This window comes from Gopherus evgoodei, chromosome 1 (genome assembly GCF_007399415.2).
Source record: "Gopherus evgoodei ecotype Sinaloan lineage chromosome 1, rGopEvg1_v1.p, whole genome shotgun sequence".
NCBI lineage: Eukaryota > Metazoa > Chordata > Testudines > Testudinidae > Gopherus > Gopherus evgoodei.
Window position 1 is genome coordinate 328,428,149 of NC_044322.1, and position 26,153 is coordinate 328,454,301.

At 44.4% G+C, this 26,153-nt stretch overlaps 1 protein-coding gene across 1 annotated transcript in view; it reads right to left on the minus strand.

Moving 5' to 3' along the window:
• Positions 1-26,153, minus strand: part of MOV10L1 (Mov10 like RISC complex RNA helicase 1) — a 90,253-nt gene that overhangs the window by 21,338 nt on the left and 42,762 nt on the right. The window contains exons 19-21 of the mRNA XM_030549578.1: positions 21,920-22,041; positions 20,590-20,689; positions 14,838-15,002 (exon numbers count right to left, since the gene is read on the minus strand). Coding sequence (XP_030405438.1) covers positions 14,838-15,002; positions 20,590-20,689; positions 21,920-22,041 — 387 coding nt within the window. The remainder of the gene's footprint in view (positions 1-14,837; positions 15,003-20,589; positions 20,690-21,919; positions 22,042-26,153) is intronic.

Here is a 26,153-nt window from a genome sequence, read left to right on the forward strand (position 1 = left end):
GCGTCCATGGTCCCAGGGTACCATCGATTTCCAGAGCGGTGCACTCTGGGTAGCTCAGTAAAAGAATAGAACCAATAACTTCGATATCCGTCCACACTAACCCTAAATCGATTTAGTAATATCGATTTTAGGGTTACTCCTTTCGTTTAGCTGGAGTACAGAAATCGATTTTAAGACCCCTTAAAATCGATTTTAAGTGCCTTGTAGTGTGGACGGTTACAGCGTTAAATCGATTTAACGCTGTTTAAATCGATTTAACACTGTAGTGTGGACCTGGCCTAAGAATGGTACCACTCCGACCACCATCAGATCCTTCGCATCTGAACCTGGAGAAATAGGATTGATGCAGAGTGGACAGAAGCTGGATCATGGAAGACACATGCAACCACAATCTTGAAAACAGTTATAATAAAGGTAAGGAACAGTTTTGTCTTCGAGTAGTTGCACATGTGTACTCTACTCAGGTGAGTGACAAGCAGTATCATTAGAAGGCAGGGATCACAGTCTATTTAAATAGTTGACTGCAACACTGCTTTTCCAAAGTTTGTATCAGATTCTGCAAGTGTAGTGATGTTGTAATGATGAGTGAAGGTATGCACAGAGGACCAAGTAGCTGCCCTACAAACATCCAGTATGGGTACGCCCTTTAGAAAAGCTAGAGATAGCTTGAGATCTCATTAATGGGCGGACAGTCTCTGTGAAGGAGGGGTATTCACTATCTCAATAAGCTGTTATGATACAGGAAGTAATCTGTCAGGAAAATGTTTCTGCTGAAACTGCTTGCCATCTTTCTCTGTCAGCACACAAAACAGTCCTCTCCAGAAAGACGGCTAATACTTACGTATAAAGTATGCAGATGATCTTCATCCCTATTTGAGTGTGGCTTCAAGAAAAAACATAGGTAAATATATTAAAATTTGTGGATGTGCTCTCAAAGCTACCTGGATCTTTGATAAACAGCATATATAGGAGGTCCTGCTATGAGACCCTGATGCTCACCCAGTCTTCTCACTGACATAATAGGAAAGAGGCAGGATGTCTTCTGATATAGGTGAGACAAAGAACAGGTGGCCATAGGCTCAAATTAAGGCCCACTAAAAGAAGCTGTAGTCTGGGGGCCCAAATGGAAAATCCTGACTTAAAATGAAATTTGTAGCATCCATCTGCAGAAATGTTTAACACATTTTTATGAAGGGATTAATCCCCAAGAGTAATTTGCTGGTGTGTGTGTTCTATTATGCAGCGGTAATTGAGAATTATGGGTGCTTTTGTAAATCATGTCAAATTGCCTTCATGGATTTCTTGAAAAAGTCCACGTAATGACTCTTCTTTAATACGGGTATAATTATACATAGATTTCATCCCACAGTGATTTCATTATGGTAAATTTACTTTAAATATGTTCTCTGGTTGTTGTTTTGTCTATGTGTGTAATTTATGATTCTCTTACATAATCACATACATTATTTTACCTGCTATTCCAACAGTAACATCTATTGGGTACTGTCCAGTACTGCCAGCATCAGCTATTGAAAAGAATAGTTTTCACTGTAATGAAGAACGTCAACAAGATGTCTAAGACACTTAGCCAAGATTACGGTGTTTTGACATTTGATGAGGCTATATAGTGTAAGGTTACGGTGTTTTGACATTTGATGAGGCTATATAGTGTAAGGTTAAAGATTTTCAGGGGAGGTGCCCAGAGGAATTTCAGAAAAGTGATTTCTACATAGCACAGACAGTTCTGGCTATAACTGGAAAGAAGTATGAAGAGTGATCTGGAAGACATCCTCATAGAATTTCAGTTGTATGGTAGCAACACAGCAAGCAGTCTACTTAAAGGCAAGTCATACAACTGTGGAATGTGGGCTCACAAGCTTACAGTGGAGGCTCTGTCCAGACTGCAGTGGCAGGCATTTTGTAAATGGATACAAGGCAATGAGATGGGCTGTGATGTAGACCTTACCAACAGCAAGCTCCAGGAATGTCAAAATGCAGTATCGAAAATGGTGCAACAAGTCTCACAGCAGACACTTGCCCAGCTCAGTGATGCCCTCAAGAATCCAGTACAGAACGTTGTCATAAACAGACAGCTAAGGGTTAATGTCTCTTTCACCTGAAGCACCTGACCAGAGGACCAATCAGGAAACCGGATTTTTTCAACTTTGGGTGGAGGGAATTTTGTGTCTGAGGTCTTTTTTCTGTCTGCCTGCTTTCTCTGAGCTTTGGAGAAGTAGTTTCTGCTTTCTAATCTTCTGTTTCTAAGTGTAAGGACAAAGAGATCAGATAGTAAGTTATATGGTTTCTTTTCTTTGGTATTTGCATGAATATAAGTGCTGGAGTGCTTTGATTTGTCTTCTTTTTGAATAAGGCTGTTTATTCATATTTCTTTTAAGCAATTGACCCTGTATTTTGTCACCTTAATACAGAGAGACCATTTGTATGTATTTTCTTTCTTTTTATATAAAGCTTTCTTTTTGAGACCTGTTGGAGTTTTCTTTTCTAGGAAATTTCAGGGAAATTGAGTCTGTACTCACCAGGGAATTGGTGGGAGGAAGAAATCAGGGGGAGATCTGTGTGTGTTGGATTTGCTAGCCTGATTTTGCATTCCCTCTGGGTGAAGAGGAAAGTGCTTTTGTTTCCAGGACTGGAAACGGAGAGGGGGAGTCACTCTGTTTGGATTCACAGAGCTTGTGTCTGTGTATCTCTCCAGGAGCACCTGGAGGGGGGGGGAAGGGAAAAAGGATTATTTCCCTTTGTTGTGAGACTCAAGGGATTTGGGTCTTGGGGTCCCCAGGGAAGATTTTTCAGGGGGACCAGAGTGCCCCAAAACACTCTAATTTTTTGGGTGGTGGCAGCAAGTACCAGGTCCAAGCTGGTAACTAAGCTTGGCGGTTTTCATGCTAACCCCCATATTTTGGGCGCTAAGGTCCAAATCTGGGACTAAAGTTATGACAGACGTATTGCACAGATCTGGAATTTTGGAACAGCAACTTCCCAAACTTTTCCATTCTGAAATGATCATACCATAATGGTTAACATCTCAATGTGTTTCATTAGAGCAGAAAGTGACAACAACTGGCACATACATCTTGCAGTGCTTTTAGAGATACTACTACTTTTCGCTTTTGACTGTACCAGCTACACCCGGTGGGTATCTGTGTACATCAGTGATATGAAGTTTGTCAGATTATGCCGCCTAAAGTTCATGATCAGTCTGTGCAAAGAACTCATGTAGTGGCTCAGTCTAGAAATAAATTCAGCGAAGTCTGGATAGACACGGCACTTGAACAAACAGTAAACTGTGATAATAAAGAAAAAGGGGATATAGTGGGTTTAACTTTGAAACCATGAGCCTAGATGATTCATCACTGCTCAGGAGTGTTCAGCTATCACAACTTCCATTAAGATAACATGTGATATGGTAGACTCAGATGTTTCACAAGGAAAACACAAGGAGGCTGCACCGTGTTGCAGACAATGGAAAGATATGTAAATGAGGGAGTCCCCACCACCACTGAATCCATGACAAACCCATCTGATCTGAATGTGAACTGATAACATTCCCCAACATTGCAAATTGCATTGTTTGCACCTGCAGAGGTTACCACCAAGCTTGTTCCTGTGAATGATATAGGAATCAAAGCAATAAAACAGTCTATGGAAGAGATTAAATTCAAATACCACTAGTTTCTTTGAACCACCACCTCAACATCAAGACATTTGCATCTCTAAGCAAGAAGTTCAACCTGAAAGTTAGTAGTGATAAGCAAGTGACTATCAATGCAGAGAGAGTTTTTTAGCTGTGTCTTGTAGTAGCTGCACAAACAAGAGATGCATGAGCATTCCACTGTTCAATATGTTCTAGCACACTTGGATGTACCCTGAACAAAACTGCAAAGAGTAAGCTGTTGCCTGAATTAGAAAAAAGAGTGAGTCAGTATCAACTGCCAGCATTCAACATGCCCACAACTTGAATAGCAGACGGCAAGGCTGTTATTCAAATGGTTGGGCCAGGAGGTACAACTAGCTTTGCAGAACTTGCTGATTTGGGTTTCAGAATAGTACATCACCCTCTAAAGAGTTATGAGAACTGTAAAAGAATAGATATTTTCTTTGATCATATCATGTCAAAGATTCAATTTAAAGCGTCTGGGCATGCAAGAGGCAATCATCACAAAGCAATTAAGTCAAAATCCATGGTTCCAATGGAGTAAATTCATTGGAAATCCCAAGAATAATTTTTACATCTGGTAAAAATTTTCTCAGAATCAAAATTTTCTCAGTACACAAACTGTACTTAGCTTAGATCAGAAAATTAGTATTGCTGGTATATTAAAGGATGGCCTCATTGCTCGCACGGTCACTTCAGATAGAGTTGTAGACTATGACAATCTATTCTCATTGGATGAATAAGTAGATATTTGGCTTCTATTTCATGTTGCACATGATTCACAAGAATACCCTTGTGTAGTGGTGTGGTCTTCAGAGACACTGACATTGCAGTTCTCTGTGTACATTTATTCATAAGTTGGAAACAATTCCAGAGCTTTGGTTTCCTACTAGTGTGAAAACAAACAAACAGATTTACATCAACCCACACCACAGCAGCTGAACTTGGTCAGTAATACAGAATGTTGCCAGCAGTACACATGCTGACTCAATGTGATTCAACCATCTGCTTGGCAAGGGTTGGCAAACTAAAGCCATGGAAGTTTGTCAGGAAGAATCCACAGAAATGTAAAAGCCTTCCCACTTCTGGCATCATGATGGCTATAGCTCCTGCACAGTTGAAATCAGCAGAGCTTCTAATAACTCTTCTCTATGACCCAACAGCTAACTCTGTGGATGCAAACAGTATTGAGATATAAGCTTTTCTGTCACAAACAGGCCCAGAATGTGGCCTTCCCCCCCAACTTAAATAATCTTCTGAAACATACCAAGCACACAAATTATCCTTACTGGAAACCATACCACAGAGGCTCAGCCTGACATCCCTTCCCCAATTGGAAATGGCTGGCATCACATCATTGATGAACACATTTCTCCAACAGTTGACTAATGACAGACATCTGTCCCTCAAGCACTCCAGAAGCTCATTACATCGGCGCGGGGGGGCGTGGGGGGAGCCAAGTGTGAGCACAACTACAGGTGTTCAAGACACAGTATGGCAAGCATATAGGCATGCTAGAATACTGATGGTGAGGTTACCGCCTTGGATTTGAGGTGTGTGTGTACCTCAGAATGTGATCAAACTCACTGCAACCATATTATGTGCATTTACGCACCATGAATTAATAAAATAGACCACCACATAGTAAAGGGTTAATTTGAAAATGTGCTTTTAGAGGCAAGGTCAAAAAACTAGCTGGCAGTTTCTGCTAATCAGAATGGGAGGAGGGGAAAGAAGAGTCAGCAATTGAGAATGAAAGAAATTAAGTGGATCGAAAACCTTGAATTTGGGTGCCTTTGATCTATAAGTATTATTATGATTAAGACTGTTAGGAATGTGTGTTGATAAGTAGCCTATTGAAAATTAGGAAAAGTGATGCTTTTAGTAGGGGTCACTATGATCTATAAGTTAGTTATAAAAGACTCGATAACAGTGTATTTTGAAGCAGTCTTCTGAAGCCACCTTGAGAGAGATTTTTCCTGATGCCTTTTCTCCTTGGTAAGTGAGCAACTGGCCACTGCAAACCTGCTGTTAATTACTCAATACTGTTTCAGATTTTAGGTAAATATTTGGGATGGTCTAAACCTATTGCTTATGTCTGTGTGTGCAGTAATTTTATTAAATCTAATAAACTGCAGTTTTAGACAGAGCACGCTTACTTGCATTAATCTTTCATCTTATGGAATTGCTATGTTCCCATTGATTTATTCCCAACACTGCCTGGAGTGAAACAGTGAAGTTACCCCTGCTGTTGGAGGTGGACTGGACTCTGCGCGCTAGGTGGAGTTGCCAGAGCCAACAGTGGCTCTAGGGAGGATGAGTGGCCCAGCACAGGTCTCACTGCATTAGTCACTCCCCACTTGTCCCTCTTTGGCACTGGAGAGAGCCTTCTCTCGGTGTGCTGTTTCTAATGCTTGTTACTTGGCACTGGGGATGGAGAATGGTGCTGATGCAGTACTTTGCAGGGAAGCCAAAGTGCTTGGTGCTGATTTGGATCATCTCAGCTCTGAGGCCAGTCTGAGGGCTGCCTCTATGAGTAAGGTCTTCAGACTAATGTGTCTATCTTTTTGAATGTGAGGTCTGAAGGTCTTGAAGATCTGGCACTTCTCCTTAATGTGAGTTTCCCTGAGGCACTTTAGACTGCTAGAATGCAGGTCACTCACTGGCATGGGCTTGCCACAGGAGGCACACAACTTGAAGCCCGCGGACTGGGGAATGCCCAGGCCCTGGGATGAAAGTCCGTCAATGACAGGACCACTATTCACACTATATACACTAACACTAAGAACCATATATACTAACTGCAAAAACTATATATTATAAAGTCCAAGGGAAAGAAGCCTTGTAAGAGCAAGAGGGATCATTCCAAGTCACCATCATAGGCAGTAAGAATGAACTGAAAGAGTGCAGAGCTGGTGGCACCCCTTATATTGGCGCATATGCATGTGACTCCAGGGGGCACTAGAGCCAGTCCTACAGGTACTCCTAAGGGAAAAATCTCCGGCAACTGTGCACACGGCACACACACCCTTAGCATGAAATGGACACAAGCAAGCACTCGAAGAAGAGTGTATCTAGTAGACTGCTCTCTACTATTAAGCAATATTTCCTGAACTGCCACTGAGCAGTTCCTCTCTGTTTGATCTGACTACTTAGTCACATCATGAGGTACAGACTGTTTGGATCTGGGTGCAACATAGGCCTAGGATGCTGGTACAGTAGGCCTTGAAGAATAGACAGAGATGACATGGAGTCTGAATTGAGAAACTGTGAAGATCAGAGATTCAGCACTGTCTTGACCAAGAAAGCATTATGAGAATTATCTTGGCGTGGTCTTGTTTTACTTGGACAATAATCTGCGGGATAAGCCGAATGAGGGTAATGCATACATGAAGTTCAGTCCCCACGCTAAGAGAAAGGTTTGGGTTAGCAAACCTGAACTCTGGCCCAGTCAGAATAGAACTGATGGCACTTCTTGTCTTTTGTTGTGAATAGGTCAACTGCTGAAATACCCTAGACCTGAAAGTTGGTTCTGAGCACACTATGCTTCAGGTACTACTTGTGATTTTGGGAAAATCTCCTGCTGAGGTGATTGGCCAACTGATTCTGGGAACTTGATAAGCATGTGGCAATAGGAGCAACACCTTCTTTGATGCAAAAGTCCCATAGATTTATCACCTCTTGACAAAGCTGATCAGATCATGCTATTGCCGTCTCTTTAGGTAGTACATTGTGGCTGTATATTTGGTCAGCTTGTAGATCAGCAAGCTCTTTACATGAGGCAGAAAAGCACAGCAAGCCCTCTGAATTGTGCAGAATTTGCAGACACGGATCAGGAATCAATTCTCCATATTAACAACTCCTAGGTTTGCAACTCTTCTAGATAAGCACCTCGCCCTATCAGGAAGGAAGCATCAGTAACAACTGAAGGGGGCAAGAAAAGGATACGCCCTTGCATGTGTTCTTCTGACCCATCCACCACTCTGGAGAATATAAGGCTGCAGGAAGAACCTGTACCAGTGTTCTAAGGGATGTCTTTTCAGTAGATTGTGTTCAGTCACACTTGAAGGATGCACAGGCAAAGCAAAGCATGTTGGGTCACGCAAGTACTTGTGGCCATATGACCTAATAGCCTTAGTCATGGTTAGATTGTCATCGCGGGGTCTGACTTAAGAGATAAGTACAACTAGTGAATGGTCTGAGATTTCTCTAGAAAGAGAAAAGCCATCAAATTTGCAGAATGGAGTACGGCCCCTGTGACACTAGCAGACCAGGTGTCCTCTCATTCCAAGGTCCCCATGTCTCAATTGAACACTGAACATTACATAGCTAGAATCAGTCTGGCTCATGTACGTGTTATACTTTTAATACGTGTTTTAACAATACTAAGTATGTGTTTGGTATTCAGAGTTTATTGAATGCTTGTGAGTAGCTATGTGCATTAATCTCACTTATAACATCTATATCCTATATTGTAAAGGTAATATTTGAGCAGTTGTACTGTGAGTGGGGAAAATCACCAGACAGGAGAGAGACATTAATTAGTGTGAAGGGCTAAACTTCAACAGACGGTATTACACCCTTCCCCAAAGGAAAAGTCCATCAATACCAGATAGATTATTGTGGGATGTTGCAACTGCAATTTCCCTACATACTGTTAATAAGAGGACAAAAAGACTTTTATTGTTCTGCTCTCCTCCCTGTTCAGATGAGTCATGCAAGCGGATTCCTCCCATCGGCTGAGTTTGCAGCTCAGACCACGTGGCGGTGGGGCGAAAAATCCCAAGAAAAGGAACTAGGTATCTCTGTGCTGCTTGGACTTAGGGGTAGCAGTGGCAGCAAGGCATAAGCAAGAGATCCCCAGTTGCTTAGTCGGAGTTAGCCCTAAAGCTCAAATAGAGCTTGCTGATTATAGAAGCCTATATTGCCTTTTGAAACTGAAGACTAATTCATGCATGCGAATGTTTGCTTGATTTAACCTTGTAATTTCCTTTTAATATTTCATGAATCTTTATATACTTTATTATAGGATTGGTCACTAGCATTGTCTTTGGTGTTAGATCTAAGGTGCAAAAGACCTGTGGTAAGTGATTAGTGCTTTGGGACTGTGAGTAACCTGAGGTGCCACAAGTACTCTGGTTCTTTTTTCTGAATACAGTGGTGATTCTTAGTGTAAGGACTGGGTGGTGAGAGAGATCAGAGTACTCAAGGAAAAACTGTGATTTCATCTTAAGATAATTAAAATATTTGAGAAGTTTCCACTTGATATTGGTTGGTGAAATCTAAGTTAGAACTCACAGCCCATTTGGAGTTTGTGCCCTAGTTCCTAACAGTCTGCCCTGAGGTTGATACTAAATGTTCTTGAACCACTGCAGGCAGTGTTACAGCCACAATTAACTCAACTTTCCATGTCAGGACTAATGTGGGTTGTCTCCTGTTCAGCAAGAGTTCCAGACAGTTGAAGAAATGAATGATGTATGGACATGGTGGAGAACCTGATGTTCAGACCTGCCTTGTACTAACCAATCATCCAGAAGGCATGAATTCTCTCTCTCCTCAAGTAGGTCACCACCACTGCCATGCACTCAGATATATATGCAGGGCCCACAGCAGGCTAAAAGGGAAGTATTGTGTACTGACAGTGTTGACCCACTATTACAAGTCTTAAAAACATTCTGTGACTTGGCAGTACTGCCAAATGGATGTAAGCAGCCTGAAGATCAAAGGCAGCAAACCAGTTATTGTGGTCAAGGGAAAGAATGAATGATTGACATTAGGAATATGTGAAATCTTACATGCCTAAAGAACTTGCTGAGATTTCAAAAGGTCCAGTATGTGTGTCAGACCTCCCCCTTTGAACATGGAGAAAGTATTGTGAATAAAACCCTTTTCCCTGATCTTAAAAGGGGAATTTCCTCTAAGGCCCCTAGAGCAAACAGTTTGAATATCTTGAAGGAGCATGGACTTGTGAGATGGATCCCTGGAAAGGGATGGGGTTGGTGGGAAAGCAAAGTGGACAGGAATTGGATAGATTAGACTAGAGCATAGTGTTTAGGGCTCATTTGTCCATTGTTCTAGATTTCCAAGCACAAGGAAATGGGATAATCTGTCCCCAAACAGTGTGGGGGAAACGGCAGAAAAATCACTGACTACTGTATTGCTGTCCTTGAAAGAGAAGTCATATGGGTTGCTCCCGAGTAACTGACTAAGATGAGTTGGCTGTGTCAAGCTGGGAGTTAAAGGGCCTCCTTCTTGAAAAATCAGTACTGACACCCAAAGCAACATTACCAATGACACCTTTTGGAGGCTGGGGCACAGACCACTAATGAATGAAGAGTAGCAGAAGAGTCTTTACATGAATGTAAAATCTCATCAGTTTTGTCCGAAAACAAAAATAGATGATCAAATTGGGAGGTCCTCTATAGTTTGCTGGATATCGAAAGCAGTGCCCAAGTTTTGTAACCACGAGGCTTGCCTCATTGTTATTGCAAAAGTTATCATTCTAGAAGCAGCTACAGTCATAGCAAGCACAGATGGGAATGACATCTTACTGACCACATAATCTTCTTCAAGAAAGCCTTAAATTCCTCCTTGCATCTTCTGGTAGTTTGTCAGTAAACTCAGACATTGTATCCCAGTTTACGCAGTCATATTTAGCTAACAGAACCTGCTGATTCAATATATATATTTGGACAGGAGATGGAATAAATTTCTCCCCCAAATAAATCAAATCTCTTGGGATCTTTTTCTTTGGGAGTTCATTTAAATCTCCCCGACATGATCTTTCACTGGTGCACCCATTACTACTGGAGTTTTGGGCAGGGTGGGGAATAAAAGCACTTGAAGCCTTGTATCTTAACAAGGCATTGTTTGTACGCTTAGCTGTAGGAACCAATGAAGCTAATGTGGGCAGCAAGGTCTTTGCCAGCTCTAGAAGAGCCTCATTCATTGGATGGGCTACCCTTCCAGGGGCAGCCATCTGTAGAATATCGAAAAGCTTGTATGACTGTTCTCTCGCACAAGCTCTGCTTGTATGCCCAAAGCTGAAACCATTCTTCTCACCAACTCCTGAAAGTTGGATCAGAGAAGATGAGTCCAGGAGTCATTGAATCAATGGGTAAGGAGGAAGACAGGTTAAGAAGAAGAGCTGATAGATCCTCCTGTGGTGCAGAAGATCCCCCTCAGGCAATAATTCTTCTTGTAGTACTGGATGCTCAGGGGAAACAGGGTCTCTGCAATGCTTCCAACCTAAATGGCTCTGGAAACTGCTTTGCTGGATGCTTGGCAACCTTCCCCTAGACTGGGCCACTGATATAGATCTGGGGTGGAGGGGAGAATCACAAAGCACCCCAAGGGGTCAAAAAAGGCCACTGAGGGTGAGCAAAAAGACATAGGCAGCCAGTAAGTACTAGGCCTTGAGGATTGATCTCTGATGAATGATTGGTCCCACTCTCAGAACTAATGCAGCTCTTCAGAGGCTGCCTAGACAATTTGCTAGACTCACTGCTCCTAGAAGGGGATGGTAAGTTACCAGAATATTCTCAGACAGACTCCGAATAGCCATCTGAGTAGTCAGTGGTCACTGGAGGTGCAAAGACTGATGGGATCACTAGGCAACCTGACTTATCTGTGGCCCATTATAAAAGAGACCAACATCGGCACGTAAGATAGTCTATACTGCAGTGGCACCCTGAAATGGCGAAGGTATGGCATCATGAATCAATGCTGAGAAAGACCTTGCAGTTGGTGCCACAATATCAACTGTAAATCAGTACTCAACTCTGATGATCATTCTGGTATCAGGGCTGAAGAATGTACTGGTGCCGACATGCTGTTTACCAATGCCAAAAAGGGTACAAACATGCTAGTCCCTGCCATATTCATTAGCAGTATCAGTGTCTGTACAAGCTAGCAGTCTCTGCATAGGAGCTGAGAATACAGATGGGCCTGATATAACAAAAGCAATGCCAGTGCAATAGATTCCTGCTTCACAGGAGAGCCTGGGATGGAGATGCATAACAAATCCTTTGCTGCCTCATAAACTTGCAAGGTTGTCAGTACTGAAACAACATCTACTGGTACCGGACTTAATGGCTGTCCTGCTGACGATACCAGAGCTGATGGCATAGTACAGATATCCATGGTATCAGGGAGACATGGGTTAACAGCCCAGCTCCATCATGAGTACCTAAAGATGTTCTGAGTCCTTTTTTGAATAGGGTATTTCTTCAACTTCAAGAGGCTCTGATCTGTCATGTCCCCTCTTTTGGGTAAGCCCCACAGATGAAAGCTAACCCTTCTTTCTCCGTGGACAAGATTCTCCAAGTCCAGAGATCTGTCAGACAACCACAGCAGAGGTCTGCACAAGGGTGGCAGGGTGTTCACTTAAGGGCTTTGGGGCTGAAGCAGTCCTTATCACATGCTCCATGAGGCTCTGAACAGGCATGTGTCTCTGGAAATATGCAATCTTTTCTAGAGCAAATGGCAGATATTGCACCCCTCCTAATGTGTCCCTTGCCAAGGCACAAAAGAGAGCGTGTATAGTGATCACTATTTGGGATCACTGGGCGGGCACACAAGTGCAATCATTTAAAGAAGAACTTATAGTGAGCAGCAGCAGTTTCCACATGCACATAGTGCACAGCAGGCTACTGAGGGGTAAATTTACATCCCAGCTTGCCACAACTAAGGGTATGTCTACACTACAGATTATTTCGATTTTACATAAACCAGTTTTGTAAAACAGATTGTATAAAGTCGAGTTCACGTGGCCACACAAAGCACAATAATTTGGCGGTGTGCGTCCATGTACCGAAGCTAGCATCGATTTCTGGAGCATTGCACTGTGGGTAGCTATCCCATAGTTCCCGCAGTCTCCCCCGCCCATTGGAATTCTGGGTTGAGATCCCAATGCATGATGGTGCAAAAACAGTGCTGTGGGTAATTCTGGGTAAATGTTGTCACTCAATCCTTCCTCCGTGAAAGCAATGGCAGACAATCATTTCGCGCCCTTTTCCCCTGGATTGCCCTGGCAGAGGCCATAGCATGGCAACCATGGAGCCTGTTTTGCCTTTTGTCACTGTATGTGTACTGGATGCTGCTGACAGAGGTGGCACTGCAGTGCTACACAGCAGCATTCATTTGCCTTTGCAAGGTAGCAGAGATGGTTACCATCCCTATTGCACTGTCTGCCATTGTAATTTGGTGATGAGATGACAGTTTTCAATCATTTTGTACTGTTTGCAATTGGGAAATGGCGATGACAGTTATCAAGCATTTTGTACTGTCTGCTGCTGTCATGGGTGCTCTTGGCTGGCCTTGCTGGACAAAAATGGGAATGACTCCTCGGGTCATTCCCTTCTTTATGTTTTGTCTAAAAATAGAGTCAGTTCTGCCTAGAATATGGGGCAAGTCTACTAGAGAGCCAGAGAGCACAGCCGTTCCGGGTCAGAGACCCAGAGATCCCACAGAAATGATGAGCTCCATGCCATTCTAGGGGGTGTCCCTGCAACAACCCCACCTGTTGCTTCCCTCCTCCCACACCCCTCCTGGGCTACCGTGGTAGTGTCCCCCCATTTGTGTGATGAAGTAATAAAGAATGCAGGAATAAGAAACATTGACTTTTCAGTGAGATAAAGTGAGGGGGACGCAGCCTCCCACTGCCGTGATAGTCCAGGGAGTACAGAATCTTTTCTTTAGACACGAAAGGGGGGCGGGGTGGCTGATGGAGCTCAGGCTCCAGCTGCTATGATGAGGACAGTTACCCAGCATTTTGTACCGTCTGCTAGGAATGACAAGGAGTCATTCCCATTTTTACCCAGGCACCCCTGGCCGACCTCATCGAGGCCAGCCAGGAGCACTCACGGGATGATGACGAGGACGGCTATCAGTCATTTTGTACTGTACTGTCTGCCACAGGGGAAGGGAGGGGAGAGGATGCTGCCGTTTAACACAGCAGCACCCCATCTGCGAGCGGTATCCAGTAGACATACAGTGACATTGAAAAGTGGCGAGAAATGATTTTTTCCCCCTTTTCTTTGGGGGGGGGGAAGGGAGGGTAAATTGACGACATATTCACTGAACTACTGGCGACAATGTTTTTGACCCTTTAGGCATTGGGAGCTCAGCCAAGAATGCAAATACTTTTCGGAGACTACAGGAACTGTGGGATAGCTCGAGTCCTTAATCCCCCCTCCCTGAGTGTCCATTTGATTCTTTGGCTTTCCGTTATGCTTGTCACACAGCACTGTGCTGTGGACTCTGTATCACAGCCTGAAGATTTTTTCAAATGCTTTGGCATTTCGTCTTCTGTAATGGAGCTCTGATTAAACAGATTTGTCTCCCCATACAGCGATCATATCCAGTATCTCCCACACTGGAGCTCTTTTTGGATTTGGGACTGCACCGCCACCTGTGCTGATCAGAGCTCCACGCTGGGCAAACAGGAAATGAAATTCAAAAGTTTGCAGGGCTTTTCCTGCCTACCTGGCCAGTGCATTCGAGTTTAGATTGCTTTCCAGAGTGGTCACAATGGTGCACTGTGGGATGCCGCCCGGAGGTCAATACCGTCGATTTGCGGCCACACTAACCCTAATCCGACATGGCAATACCGATTTCAGCACTACTCCTCTCGTCGGGAAGGAGTACAGAAACCGGTTTGAAGAGCCCTTTATATTGATATGAAGGGCCTCGTTGTGTGGACGGGTGCAGGGTTAAATCGGTTTAATGCTGCTAAATTTGGTTTAAAACACGTAGTGTAGACCAGGCCTAAGGGTTCATTGAGAGAAGCCCTGAAAGGTGGAAAGGTGGATAATGGGAAAGGGAAGGGATTTTAAGTCAATGTTAAGCACTTTGGGTTTTTTTCTAACATTTATATTACTCACTGTCTAAACACATAGTTGAGGGGAAAAGCCATCTTTGAAGGGGTAGACATGTTAAATCTTTAATAAATAAAAGGTACAAGAAAACTCATAATACACACTTGAAATCTTCAAGTCTTCCAACAAAACCACAGAAGACCAAACTTGATGTTGCTTTCTGATGTATAAAGAAAGGAATAAGACAGGTGAAACACTCCTGCCCCCATCCACACATTTTTCCCCCCTTAGGACCGCTCACATTTAAAAAAAAAAAATAATAGTAAGAAAACTGCAGTTTAACTTACCAACAGAGGGTTGTATGATCCATAAGCACCAAATGTATCCTCATTTCTCTGATACAGAGATCGTGACATTAGTCTTTCCAGCATGGATATATTTAATCCATAAGCCAATGCAAGTGTAGATTTTATTACTGGTCCTAATTGCATTGGATCTCCAGCAAGAACTATCTGCAGAAGCAGTAAAAACCCTCTTCTGTGTTAGAATTGACACAAAGCTAGATGAATACTTTTTTTTTTTAAAAACAGAGGTAAAATAAAATCAATTGCTGTTACAATACTGTAGATGCTCTCTCTCAAATATCTAACACTATTCAGTCAGTGGAGGGAAGATGCAAAGTAATGATTAACTTGATGGCTGACTTTATTGCACAAATCTACAAGGTTTTTATTCTTCTAAAGAAAAAATGATACAGTTATTTGCACCTGAAAAAAAACGGTTACCCACCTTTTTTGTAACTGTTGTTCTTTGAGATGTGTTGCTCATGTCCATTCCATTCTAGATGTGCATGTGCCTAGGTATGTGGTCATTGGAGAGTTTTGCTTTAGAGGTATCCGTAGCGCCAGCTGTGGCACCCTTTTGAGTGCCATGCTCGGTATATCAGGTGCCGCCGGCCCTACGCTCTCTCTGTTCCTTCTTGCTGACAACTCCAACAGAGGGGCAGGAGGGTGGGTAATAAAATGGACATGAGCAACACATCTCTAAGAAAAGTTACGAAAAACGTGGGCAACTTTTCTTCTTCTAGTGCTTGCTTATATCGATTCCATTCTAGATGACTCACAAGCAGTATCAATGGAGATGGGTTCAGAGTTCATGGACTTGTAGCTTGCGTCATCTCGAGCTTGCTGGGTAAGCACAAAATGAGACGTGAACGTATAGACAGACAACCAGGTAGCAGGCCTACAGATCTCTTGGATTGCTACCTGTGCCAGGAAAGCCACTGATGACACTTGTGTCCTAGTCAAGTGTGCCATCATGATCACAGGTAGAGGCACTTTTGCCAGCTCATAGCAGTAGTGGATGCTGGCTGTGATCCAGGATGAAATTCTCTGAGCAGACACTGGGCTACATTTCATTCTGTCAGCCACTGTAACGAACAACTGCGTTGACTTGTGGAACAGCCTTTTTCTATCTATGTAGAAGGCCAGTGCCCTCCAGACATCCAGGGTGTGTAGTCTGCTCTCACATGATGCATGAGGTTTTGGAAAGAAGGGTATAGCCCTGAGTTATTATGTCCAGCACCCAGCAGTCTGAGGTGACCCACACCACGGCCGAATGGTAGGGACGAAGATGAAGGAAAGGACAGGGTGGGTCTGGGGAATTGACTGGAGTGCTGCTCTTGAGCACACCTTCAAAATGAGTGCTTCTGGTCCACAGGATGCTTCGCTGGGCTGGACAGTGTGGGTGAGTGGCAGGAGGAAGGGCAGCAAATGATAAAACTTGTGTCTCTACTCCTTCTCCTAGCAGACCCTGACGAGGCTGCCAAGGCCTGGATGGTGGGGGGTGACCAGAACTGCTTCTATACAGACTGCAGTGTATGCATGCCCAGTGAGTGATGGGTGGCCCAAGTGTCCTTCAATCCACGCAGCCTTGCATCCGTTTGTTCAGAGAAGAGACCATTCCCATTGAATGGGCGGTCCCGGATCGAGGTCTGCATCTTGTGGGAAAAGGCAGTGGTCTGAAGCCAGAAGCTGTGCCTCATAACTGCCACATTGCGACCAGCCTAGACACCATGTCTGCCGCGTCCCACACCATTTGGAGAGCAGCAAAGAATCCTGTGGCACCTTATAGACTAACAGACGTTTTGGAGCATGAGCTTTCGTGGGTGAATACCCACTTCCTCAGATGCATGTAATGGAAATATCCAGGGACAGGTATATATATATGTGTGCTAGCAAGCAAGCTAGAGATAACGAGGTCAGTTCAATCAGGGAGGATGAGGCCCTGTTCTAGCAGTTGAGGTGTGAAAACCAAGAGAGGAGAAACTGGTTCTGTAATTGGCAAGCCATTCACAGTCTTTGTTCAATCTGCTTTTACAGATCCAGACTAACACGGCTACCCTCTGATACTTGACACCATTTGGAGAGAGCACCTAACCACCGCGGTGCCTTCCTCCATCAGAAATCATCTGCAAACACTTGGAAGGTGGTAAGGTGATAGGGAATAGCCAGCACGGATTTGTAAAGAACAAATCGTGTCAAATTAATCTGATAGCATTCTTTGATAGGATAACGAGCCTTGTGGATAAGGGAGAAGCGGTGGATGTGACATACCTAGACTTTAGTAAGGCACTTGATACGGTCTCGCATGATATTCTTATCGATAAACTAGGAAAGTACAATTTAGATGGGGCTACTATAAAGGTGGGTGCATAAGTGACTGGATAATCGAATTCAGAGAGTAGTTATTAATGGCTCCCAATCCTGCTGGAAAGGTATAACAAGTGGGGTTCTGCAGGGGTCTGTTTTGGGACCGGCTCTGTTCAATATCTTCATCAACGATTTAGATGTTGGCATAGAAAGTACGCTTATTAAGTTTGCGGACGATACCAAACTGGGAGGGATTGCAACTGCTTTGGAAGACAGGGTCAAAATTCAAAATGATCTGGACAAATTGGAGAACTGGTCTGAGGTAAACAGGATGAAGTTCAAGAAAGATAAATGCAAAGTGCTCCACTTAGGAAGGAACAATCAGTTTCACACATACAGAATGGGAAGAGACTGTCTAGGAAGGAGTATGGCAGAAAGAGATCTAGGGGTCATAGTGGACCACAAGCTTAATATGAGTCAACAGTGTGATACTGTTGCAAAAAAAGCAAACGTGATTCTGGGATGCATTAACAGGTGTGTTGTAAACAAGACACGAGAAGTCATTCTTCCGCTTTACTCTGCGCTGGTTAGGCCTCAACTGGACTATTGTGTCCAGTTCTGGGCACCGCATTTCAAGAAAGATGTGGAGAAATTGGAGAGGGTCCAGAGAAGAGCAACAAGAATGATTAAAGGTCTTGAGAACATGACCTATGAAGGAAGGCTGAAGGAATTGGGTTTGTTTAGTTTGGAAAAGAGAAGACAGAGGGGACATGATAGCAGTTTTCAGGTATCTAAAAGGGTGTCATCAGGAGGAGGGAGAAAACTTGTTCACCTTAGCCTCCAATGATAGAACAAGAAGCAATGGGCTTAAACTGCAGCAAGGGAGATTTAGGTTGGACATTAGGAAAAAGTTCCTAACTGTCAGGGTAGTTAAACACTGGAATAGATTGCCTAGGGAAGTTGTGGAATCTCCATCTCTGGAGATATTTAAGAGTAGGTTAGATAAATGTCTATTAGGGATGGTCTAGACAGTATTTGGTCCTGCCGTGAGGGCAGGGGACTGGACTCGATGACCTCTCGAGGTCCCTTCCAGTCCTAGAGTCTATGAGGTGCCCAATTCTTAGGCCAAACTCTGCAGGAGGGACTCCTTGAACTCATGGAGGGAGTATCATAAAGTAAAATTGTATCTGCCCAAGAGGACCTAATGGTTTGCCACCTGGAACTGAAGGCTTGCAGTGGAATAAGTTTTTCTCCTCAAAAGGTCCAGTCTTTAGGCCTCTATTTTTGGGAGTAGAACTGGTGTTCCCTTATCTGTCTTTTTTGTTGGCTGCACAGACAACCAGCAAGCACAGAAGTGGGTGGGTATGGGTATAAAGATACTCTGGCCAAGACAAAGTACTTCTTTTTGGCCCTTTTGGAGGTGGGAGCGATGGAAGATGGGGTTTGCCAGAGAGGCATGGCAATTTTGAGGACCCTTGCTAGTGCAATATGGGCCAGGGTAGAGGCTGAGAAGATGTTGAATAAGGTGTTTGCCTGCTAAGCCATCTCTTCCACCTCTAGGCCTAAGTTCTCAGCCATCCATCAAAGCAGGGCCTGGTGTTCTTTAAAGTCGTCAGGCAGGTCCTCAAGTATCCAGCGACCACCTGGTCCAGGGATAAGTTGACAACTGTACCACTAGGGGAGGTTTAGGGGTGCGTGCAGCCTCCTCTACTCCATCCTCCAATGCGACTCTGGCACTGAGTCCAGTGCCATTGGTACTGCCAACTGTTGCTCCACGGCAGTGACAGATGACTGGTGCAAAGGGGGGATCGTCATGACTGCCCCACGCCCTCCAATAAGGCTACTGTGCTGGCCACTGGCCTTGCTGCCAAGGTAGTGCCGTCGATGTTGAGAGAGCCTTGGGAGTCCAATCGAGCTAGTGGATTCTGGGCGAGGGGTTGAACAGCCCTTCTGTGTCAGAGGAGTCCCCTTCTGGTGACCATTGTGGGCCAATCGATGCCCACATGCCTGCTGACTGTCACTGGAGACCAGCTCCTGAAGTGCGAGGATCAGTGTCTGTATTGAGGGGACCGGAATTGTGACAATGAGCGCTCCCACAGGGCTGGTGACTGAGATCTGCGCCAAGAGGACGACTGGCAGGAAGACAAATGGTGCTGGCAATATGGAGACTAGCACCTCCCCTCAGGCAATCCACACTGAGATGGCGGGGACCATGACTGTGGTGCTGGAGACCGAGGGCGAACCCCAGAGGATCTGAGCTGCGACTCTGGAGATCTGTGGCACAGAGGAGAGCACTGCCTTGTCTCAGGGGATTGGTGGTGCTCCACTGCCCCCTGAGGGGTCTTAGTGGCTGGCTTGCCCTCGTGGGGAGCCTTTGCCATTTCCTGCGGTGATGGTGGAGGCCTCTGCTCTCTCGGTGCAGGGGAGCTTGGGAAGATGTCAATGCTGCCACGAGTTTGGGTCCCCTACCACTCCCAGGAGCCGTGGTGGATCCTTTAAGGGGTAAGTTCAGTGCCTGGGGTGCGCTGCGCACTGAAGGCAAGGTACTAGGTGAGTCTTGGCGGGACGGCTCAAAACTGGACAAAGGGCGGCCTCCATGAGGAGAGCCCCAAACAAATATCCCGCTTTTTCTGAGTCCTGTGTTGAAAATTTTTACAAATATGACATTTGTCCTTCACATGTGATTCCCCCAGGCACTTGAGGCAGCTGCTGTGGGGGTCACTTACAAGCATAGGCCTGTTACAGTCCACGCAGGCATTAAAGCCCGGAGACTGGAGCATGCCTCGCCTGAGGCAAAGTCCCTGCTGGGACTCTAACTTCTAACAACAACTTAATACTAACTACTATAACAAACTATTTACAAGGCCCTAAAGCTTAAAGTCAGAAGAGATGAAACTGCTAACCCTTGCCATGTGCGGAAAGGCGCTCCAACTAACCACTATGGGTGGTAAGAAAGAACTGAGAGGGCACAGGACCAGCGGTGTCTGAAATACCGATGCATGAGCGTGGCACTCAAGGGGGCACCAGAGTAGGCCGTATGGATACCGCTAAGGCAAAATCTCCGACGACCACGCACATGGGCACGTGCAGACCTAGAATGGAATCACGAGCAAGCACTCAAAGAACAAATATGTTTTAGCAAGATAGTATTTATTATGAAAAGTACTCAAAACTATTACTTAAGCGGAGAAAATACTGAAAATTAGAGCATATGTTTAAATCTTAACTTCAAATTAAGTGGCAACATGTATAATAATAATAATAATAATACACTATAAACATGCTCTAATACAAGTTCCCAGAACTGCATGATCATTTCCTGGAAATAGCAACTTATCCTCTCTCTAGCCATGAAGTGACCACGTTAGAAATATGAGGTTGTTACTGGAAGTGAAAAAAGCAACCCTAAAACCCTTTTTAAAAAAAATGCATATACTAAGATACATACCTGTCCATTAACTTCTGAAATCAACCCAAGTGGAATCAAGCATTCTGGTTCACTTGCCTGTCCTGCTTCATCCACAAATACATGTGTGAAATGCCCAAGCCTAGAGTTAAATAAAATTGCTTCAGACAGCTGTTTTAGGGTTAGTATATTCTGCCACCCTGTGGTCGACCTAGCCAAATAATTCTGAAAAAAAACTACAAGGATCAAGTCTGTGTGCTATATGCAGTCACATCTTCAACATGAAAGGTATTTCAACACATGAAAGCTTTAAAATATTGCCAGGGAGAAAGCAAAAACCTAGTAAACTTAGCCCTTATTTGTGACATGTCACATATTTTGAAAGCTATATATCAGAAACACTTCCTATCTTTTTCTTTAACTTGGTCAGAATAGAAGATTTAAGTTGACACAGAAATCACACTTTTCCTCACCCTCTCTTTGCACCCCTGGCCATTCTAAGCTGAAGAATGCCATTAGTTTAGACCTAACATTCTCTGTGTTGTATTCCAGCACAGCAATGCTAGTAATTCTTAAGGTAACCAGGGTTGCATGTGTTGTGTTGTGTTGTGTTGTGCAGGCAGCAGCACGAACAGAGAAACACGCATGGTTTCAAGGGAGCTAAGTGCTTTAGCAACAATAACTGAAAAATGACTCAGTCAGCATTACTTGTGATGATGTTGTGAAGGCCAAGACTATAACAGGGTTAATAAAAGAACTGGATAAATTCATGGAAGATAGGACCATCAATGGCTATTAGCCAGGATGGGCAGAGATGATGTCCCTAGCTTCTGTTTGTCAGAAGCTGGGAATGAGCGACAGGAAATGGGTCACTTGATGATTACATGTTCTGTTGATTCCCTCTTGGGCACCTGGCATTGGCCACTGTTGGAAGACCGGATACTGGGCTAGATGGACCTTTGGTCTGACCCGGTGTGGCCGTTCTCATGTTCTTGAGTTCTCACTTCCAAGTGCAGCATGCCCTACAGTGCTAACTCCTAAAATGCTTTCAATTACAGTTGGTCCTTGGCAATACACATAACTGCCAGGGAATCACAATTGTGCCAGTCTCCTCACTTCAATGGGATTTTGATCTTTAAATTACATATTTTGAAAATAATATCATTTGAGATAATTTTGTAGTTCAATTATGCTGAAAGGGCTAACTAAAATTTAATATGGCTGTAAGCTTAAGCTGGGAATGCAATGTTTTACTATTACTTGTTAACAGTTGTCCTGTTTAAACAGATTAAACTACTGTACAGAGTACCCCCCAATATTGATTTCATAGCCCCAAATGTCCAAATCTATTAATGACATGCATCCACAGTACCTTACTCCGATTTGATAAAACATTCCTGCACTGCTACATGTGGTAATTATTATCCTGAACCGTGATGCTTTCCAAATATCTTCACCATCTTTGCAGTAAAGTTTTACTGTATCACTGATTGTCTGCAAACACAAGACACTTATTTACTACAGGTATTTTTGATAAAACTGCCACACACCAAGCTCATGATGTGTAAGTTCTAGAGGCTAGCTTGACGTTCAAAACCACTAAATATTTTATGCACAAAAATATATTTTAGAAGCTTTACTTTAAGTATTTCTTGGACCCAGCAGTGCACGTTGAGGTGAGTTTTTCCTGAGTTTGCCCAAATAAGGAGGAGGAGTACAAAATAAATGGCTTTATTTTTACTACAAAAAAGAAAACTATTTTCTTTATTCTTAGTTTTGTAAGATCAAATTTGAACATACGTACAACCAGGACACAGCACAAACAGAAACTGTCAAAAAGGTCTGTGAAGATAGTCCATATCTCCCTTTGTAAATAAATTTAGACTTCATTAGTTTGGGAAAAAATAAAGGCTTGTCTATATGATGGTATAATGTGTTCTTTGGGGGGGGGGGGGTGATTTCTAAAGTGCACTAATATGTGGTGCATTAAATGGTCTGCGTAGACCCTGCTGGTATGCACTAAAGGTTCCCTAGTGAGCACTACATTAAAGCACACTAGAGAACCTTTTATGCATACCAGTAGGGTCTATGTGGACCAATTAATGCTCAGTATGTTAGTGCCCTTCAGAAATAATACCCTCAAAGGGCACACTGCCCCTCCATGTAAGGACAAGCCCTAAGAGGAAATGTACATAAAATTATGACTGCCAAAGAAAAGTTCAATTGCTCTGTGACACAAACACAAAACACAACATTAAAGGGTGAAAAAAAACGTAAAGCCAACTTAAGACAAAATGAAAACCACACAAACAGTGCTAACAATTTTTTTTTAAATGCAGTGAATAATTGACCAGTGTAAAATTTCTGCTGCATATTATTTGACCAAATAAACTTAGTAAAATTAAAAAGAAGAATTCATACAGAAAAAACCCATCAGCAGCATCACTATTTAGGACAAAGATGACAAGGGTTGTTATTGCTTCTGTTTCAGGGCATGACGAGGTGCAGGATTTTAGGCATCCAATATAAGTCATACCTCAAACCAGGATACCCACTACTGTAGATCGACCATTTAGACTGTTCTGGTATGGATGTTCTTGTGTTATAAACACAACCGAAGAGATTATTAAAGTAAGTCAATAGATGTGTTTGTTACTGTGACACTCTCAGGAAGCGAATTAAGATTTATTGGGGCTCTGGGCCCAAAGAACATTTGGGTCCCTTACATCTGCCCCCCGCCCCCTGACCCAAGGCCCCGCCCACTGACCTAGCTGGAAGCTGGGCCATGATAAGAGCTGCCCAAGGTACCAGGGCCACTGTGGGGAACCCTGGATCCTCCACCTGCCCTGGGGGGTGCACCCTGGGGGGCAGGGACGTGGGCTAGGGGCTGTTCTCACCCCCCACACCCAGGGAAGTGGAGGGCCCGGGGCTCCACACAGCTTTCTGGGTGGCTCTTATCTCAGCCTAGGGCAGTGGTCCCCAAACTATGGGGCACAGTCCCCTAGGGGGGCAGAGAGGAACATATGAGGGAGGCGTGGCAGGGCCCAAATCAGCCTCCGGGGGTGGGTGAGGAGAGACCACCGCCCAGCCACACTTCTGGCCCCCAGTTCCTGCAAGGGGAGGGGGTGGCTGGGGGGATGGAGGCCTGAATTGAAAAGCTTGGGGACCCCAGCCTAGGGTGACCATACGTCCCATTTTGGCCCCAGATGTCCTAACTTGTTTGGCAAAACTAGGCATTTGTCCCATTTGTGCTTGCCAAACAGTTTTGCCAAAAAGGGGCTTGGAGAGGTGATGGGCAACGGGGCTTGGGCCAGCCCTGTGTAGGGCAAGAGGAGGACTTGGGCTACTGGTTTGGACCAGCTCAGGAGGCAGTAGAAAGGCTTGGACCAGCTCTGTGTGGGATAGGGGACGGAGGGGTATATGCTTACCCTACCCTAGGCTCTGTCTTCCAGCGCACCCAGGGCCTCAAGGGGAAGAGGAGCAGGGCAGAGGGACCCTGGGGAGCAGTGTTCCCTCTTGTTTTTCCCACGCAGGTGCAGAATGACACATCACCTCCATATTGGTGCACATTAACAAAATTCATGTGGTGGGGGTGGGGCCAAAGGGTTTGGAGTGTGTGAGGGAGTTCAGAGCTGGGTCAAAAGGTGGCGGTGGGGTAGCGGTGCAGGTTCTGGGGATGAGTTCTGGGAATGAGGGGCTCAGGGCTGGGTCAGAGGGTAGGCATATGGGGAGGCGAGGGCTCCGGCTTACGGTGCAAGCTCTGGGGTGGGGCCAGGGATGAGGTGTTTGGGGTGCAGGCTGCCCCAGGGCTATAGCACACACACACACACAGAGAGAGAGAGAGAGAGAGGGGACTCCCCCTAGTTTTCACCCCTTGCAGAAGCACCTGGGCTGGGGGCGGGGGAGGGGGAGAGAAGGTGCCTCTCCCTCTGTCACGGCAGGTCCGGGTCGGGCTGGGTTGAGATCAGGGAGGGGCATCTCTCCCCCAGCCACGGCATGTCCGGGGTTGGGGGAGAGGCACTTCCCCCAGCCGCAGCCTGAGTAACTTAGCCAGAGGTAGTAGGGGAAGAAGAGGAGGCGGTGGCGGCAGCACCAGAGTTCCCAGTGCTCCTGTAGGGAGCACAAAATGGTCAGAGCCCTTGGGCAAGGGCCTCATGGACAATCTGCCACTGGACACACTGCACCTCAGAGTGCCACCCTTGAACCTCCATATTCACCACTGTCATATAATTAGGATGTTTCATACAAAGTATGGCTTCTGAGGTATCATTTTAAAAGTCGATCTGTTGATCATTAATATCCTGTTGGATTGTATGTGATATCACTGTATGTGAAGTTATGAAGTTTTGCTATTTATGAGTTACTGAAATATGTTTGAAGACAGGAACACCAACAAACAGCCTTTCAGGTACAACAATGGATTAGCCAGACAGCGGTTAACGGCTCATCAACACCCATCAAGGAAAGAATCCATTATCCCAGAAACTGTATACAATGGAGACTTCTCAGAGAGAACACAGACAATGGATACTGCTCGACCAATAGAGGCAGACCCCTACATCACAAACATAGATCTTTGTAGCAAGCTGGAAGAAACTATAGAAGAGGGGAAGTCACATCATTACTGGACCTCTCTCCCCCCTGCAACTCAACACCTGGAAGAAACATCTGGTGGATAAAGGACTTTGAACTAAGAAGGCAGGTCCCAGGCTGAAAAGAGTCCCAGCCTATGTGTTGAGGATCTGTAACCTGCTTGCACCATTTGTCAGGGTGAGAGACTGCCTGATTCAAATCCTGTTTAAATGTGTAGAACTCAGACTGAAAATTTATTTTTGTTTCTTAAGTATCCAAGTTTGATCTCTATGCTTGCTATTTATATTCATTTAAAATTTATCTTTTTCTATTTTACCTAAAACCGTGCTGGTTTTTTTGGAAATCTCAGCGCAGTCTACACAACGAGGAGGAAGTATGGACTGGGTAATGAACTTACACTGATCAGGCTTCTGACCAGGGCAAGATGGAACAGTTCTGAGGTGCAACAAGGCTGGGAAGGAGCTAGGGAGGAGCCTCTCTACTGTTGATTCATCAGTGGCTGGCAAAGCATTCATGTAACTCAGCTGGGTGTGTCCCTGCCTGTGGATGTCTGTGTAAATGCAAAACCTGTCAGAGGTTCGTGGCTTAACAGCATCACAGGGTGACAGGGATACCTAGGCTGGTGGGACAGAGGGCTTAGCGGTCCCACAGTCCAGGTTGCACACCAGGAATGCCATCTCAGTTGCATACATACAACTCAATGCATTATGGAGCAGATTCTATCACCCTTTTTAACACTGAGTAGTATCTTACTGTTTGAAGTAGTCCCGTTGACATAAATGGCCTACTTGCAGAAAAAAAGCATTACACAATGAGTTTAAGTATAGGCTCAAATTCTAGCAACTCTTTACCACAACTGATGCATTTTCCCCAATTGATTATCTAGTGAATTATTTTTAACCCTAAAAATATAAATAGTATTTTCCTCAGTGAGTCTAACAAACAGAGGAAAGTCCTAAGAGTAACATTTTAAGATTAAAAATATGCATCCTTTTTTAGTATTTTAAAAGGAT